The 3,732-nt window shown below is 34.6% G+C and overlaps 1 protein-coding gene across 1 annotated transcript; it reads left to right on the forward strand.

Moving 5' to 3' along the window:
• The first annotated feature begins 277 nt into the window (after positions 1-277).
• Positions 278-2,903, forward strand: LOC112769024 (uncharacterized). The gene is made up of 7 exons (XM_072225183.1): positions 278-724; positions 1,416-1,470; positions 1,549-1,644; positions 1,720-1,771; positions 1,854-1,931; positions 2,127-2,236; positions 2,316-2,903. The coding sequence occupies exons 1-3, from the start codon at positions 461-463 to the stop codon at positions 1,557-1,559; spliced, it is 330 nt and encodes a 109-aa protein (XP_072081284.1). The 5' UTR covers positions 278-460; the 3' UTR covers positions 1,560-1,644; positions 1,720-1,771; positions 1,854-1,931; positions 2,127-2,236; positions 2,316-2,903.
• Positions 2,904-3,732: the final 829 nt, after the last annotated feature.

A 3,732-nucleotide genomic window follows, 5' to 3' on the forward strand; every position in this document is an offset into this window, starting at 1 on the left:
ATCAAAAATTACATTGGGGACGGTTTTGATTCTAACCCTCAACGTTAGGGACCAAAACAATACTTATCCCTAAAAAATATAATTAAAATTTATTTAATTTTTTCACTACAAAATTTGTATTTGTTTGTGGTAGTTTTTCTAATAGGAGTTACTAAAAACCTCCACAATATATTTTATTTGTGACAAATTATAAAACTTCCTAAATAATTAACAAAAACTCCCACTATTATAATACTCATAATTCAATTAATTATAAAACAATCCAACCCAAACAAATATTCACTCAGCCCATACAAAAAAAAAATCAAAACAGGGCTTCCAGAGAGAGAAAACGAAGGAGAGTGAGATCGAAACCCTAGAATCCACCGCCACCGCCACCGCCATCGCCACCGCCACTGCCATTCATCTCTGCCATTGTTGCCGTTATTGTCTCCTTCGTCGACACGTCACCGCTGGAGTTATGAATGAAGGACAAGGTAATCATGGAGCCTCTCCTCTGCTTCTGCGTCGTCTTCCACGGCGGGTTCTTCTGCTGGTTCTGCTTTTGCTCCGGTGGCTTGAAGCACTCAGAGCGCAGTTTCGGTGCCGACGCGGTGGCACTGGCGGAGCAGATTTGGAAGGCGAGAGACGGGAGTCTCTGAAAGCTTCGATTGAAGCTGCGATAGTGCGATCGAAGCTATCAAATCTTATGGAACTAATTCTCATGTCGTTCCGAGTCATTGAGGTGAGGATTTGTTCCTACTTTGTAAAGGTTTCCATGAACTGAACTAGGATCTTTATTTGTATGAACTTTTTGAGAATTGAGCTTTCAGTCTTATTGAGAAATCAAAATTTGAGGTTTCAGCTCCAAAGAATGTAACAAGAAAAAGGGGAGTATGAATTCCAGCTTAAACTTTGCTAGATTTGCTTGATATTGAAAAGTTAAAATGATTTATGCTCCATTTAGCATGACTTGCAAATTTGTGGCTGCTTTCTTGGATTTCTCTAGTTTGATTTGGTGATTGTAGAATAGCATGCTTTGTCATCTTTAAAGCAAATTTGGTGCCTGCTCCACCAAGTTTGTGTCGGAAGATGACTAAATCATTATGTCCTCCATATCATCTATATTCATGAAAGTCTATTATATTCATGTTGTATTACTGGGGGGATAAATCTTTTAATATTAACTCATTAGCTACTGCTTCTTTTGCTATGTCATTATATTGCTCTGATTGGTTTGTTACATTGTAAATTTTATTTTATTTTTTGAATGAATTATGTTTTGTATTTATTTGGATCTTCATTTTTTTAGATGTTAGGGGCTGGTGTTAGTCAGGTTGCTGTATGCGCATTCTTCTAATGAATAGGATACTTCCCTTGCTGTTTATCTGTACCACTAAACAATATGAAATTTACTTCTAAAACTGCTTTTGCAGGGCCTGCTATGGTGTTTTGAGGTTTGTTATGGAAAATGGCGCCAAGGGATGCGAGGTTTGTTCTTGACAGCATCTGATTTCAGGTTTCCTTGTTGCTATGCTTAGGTTGCGATAACATTTTGATTCTGCGTAGGTCATCGTTAGTGGCAAGTTGAGGGCTCAACGCGCTAAATCCATGAAGTTCAAGGACTACATTGATTCTGCTGTAAGACATGTACTCCTTAGGCAGGTCAGTATATACTCTTTTAGACAAGTCTTCCTTTGATTGCATTGATAGTGTATACATTTTGTTTTTGTTATGAAGGGATTTGGATAAGAAATGTTGCAGATGAGTAACTTCACAAAGCTTTCATGAGGTACAACTTTTTCTTTTGTTCTTTTCTTTTGTTTTTTGCTTCAAGTCTTCATTTTTTTTGGTTTTGCTGTGTATTATTTCAGGCATATACGAGCGAGTTGCAGCTTAAAGTGGATCACTTACTGGAAGAGAATGCAAGACTCAAGAGACAGCAACAAAAGGCATGCATCTTCATTTATATACATAAATACACACATTTTAGTTACTAGTGATTTTGTTTGTTTATGTTTATGTTTCAATATTTCATCAAGTGAACCTTATATTTATTTAGTTCTTGCAAAATGGGATTTGGTTTAACTTTGAGCGTTGAAGTTGGTGTTTTACACTTGAAATTTATTGCATGTATAATTTGTCAGGTAAATTTATTGCTGAGATTTCATGCTCCAAAGAATGTAACAAGAAAAAGGGGACTTATGCTCAAGCTAACAAGCCTGCATCTGCTGATGATGAAGATATGGACCCCACTGTAAGTTTCATTGCAGCATTGCAATGTTTTTCAATAGTGATTTGAATTTCTAAAATATTCCATATCTTTTTGGGTGCAGCAATACTTTGAGAACAGGCTCAAGTACCTTGCGGATCAGAAGGCTGAAGGGATTAACCCATACCCGCACAACAGAAATGATAGTAGGGTCATTACAACACGTTTAAATTGAAGATAATTGATCCAAGTTTCATAAGTGCTAATTCAATATAGGGACTCTCTTCCCAGAAATTAAAGAGTCATTACAACACGCTTAAATTGAAGATAATCGAAATCCCCTGCTTGCTTTATTTGAATTGTTTTTTAACTGCTATGCAAGCTGTTGGTCCAACTCTTCTCACGATTTGGTAATTTTTTTTGTTGATTCAGGTTGGAAGAGTTTGCTTGCTGTAACACATTAGCTTACAAGGGAATTGTAATTATTTAGTTTTTAGGTATGAATTAGGTGTTAAAGGATCCCCGGTAACTAGCAACATCCTCTTCCATCTCCTCAATAGTCTTCCCCTTTTATCTTTTTTCCACTGTTTGAGCCAATTTTATTATGGATTTGTATTGTTGCCTGCCTAGTTCAGTTGTAATTTAAGCATGCTTTATTGATTGGATTTACTTGTTATTTATTTCTGATTAATCAATTAATTAATATGCAAAACTAGTGTAAAGATCTCAAGTTCTAAATCTGGTGTAAAGCTACCAAGAAGTTGCTTAGGATTTTGATGTAATGATAATAAATCTAGTGTAATACTTGTTTTTATTATCTGCCTTATTTTTATGGATTTGTTTTGCTTTGTCTTTGGAGGTGAATTTGTTTTTAATGATGGTGTTTTCTACTTTTATGTCAAATTCTTGTACTCATAACTGTAATGATAGATTCAGCTATAGACCTTTATCTACTGAACATAAAGTTTATAGAGTATACTTCATATAGAACATACAAGCTTCTATGCTCCTAAAATTTTTTATGGACCTGCCATATAATTTGGCATAAATTTCTGCACTCCTTTGTTACTCTACGGAACTAAGTTATTATTTATTAGGTGATTCCTTTATACTTTCTTTCATTACTTATGTAAATGTATGTTCTCTCTTCAGATTATGCTTCTAGAAGCCGTTGCAATAGTTATGGCACCAAGAGACAGTTCAAGATAAGGCACATCACAGATGTATCTTGAATTTTTGATGTATAGAGGCATCTTCCCTAATAAATTTTGGAATCACAATTAGAGACCATAAGTTGAAACTTGAAAAGAATGTAAAATCCTTCCTAAAAAAATTAATAAAGGGTAAATTACATTGACATTTTTTCCGCTGTGGTACTCTGATTTTTAATGACAATTTTAATGTATTTATTTCTAATATTATTAGTTAAATTAGATTAAGATTGTTATATTTTTCTAGATTATATCATTGGAACTGAAGCCATCCACAGTTTGTGAGATAAGCCTGAGAAGTGTTACGTTATCATAATGAAATCATGAATA

This window comes from Arachis hypogaea, chromosome 18 (genome assembly GCF_003086295.3).
Source record: "Arachis hypogaea cultivar Tifrunner chromosome 18, arahy.Tifrunner.gnm2.J5K5, whole genome shotgun sequence".
In the NCBI taxonomy this organism is placed as follows: Eukaryota; Viridiplantae; Streptophyta; class Magnoliopsida; order Fabales; family Fabaceae; genus Arachis; species Arachis hypogaea.

Coding starts and splice junctions, on each gene's coding strand:
- LOC112769024 (XM_072225183.1), top strand. CDS start 461: ATGAATGAAGGACAAGGTAATCATGGAGCCTCTCCTCTGCTTCTGCGT. Junction 725..1,415: donor TGTCGTTCCGAGTCATTGAG/GTGAGGATTTGT, acceptor CTGCTTTTGCAG/GGCCTGCTATGGTGTTTTGA.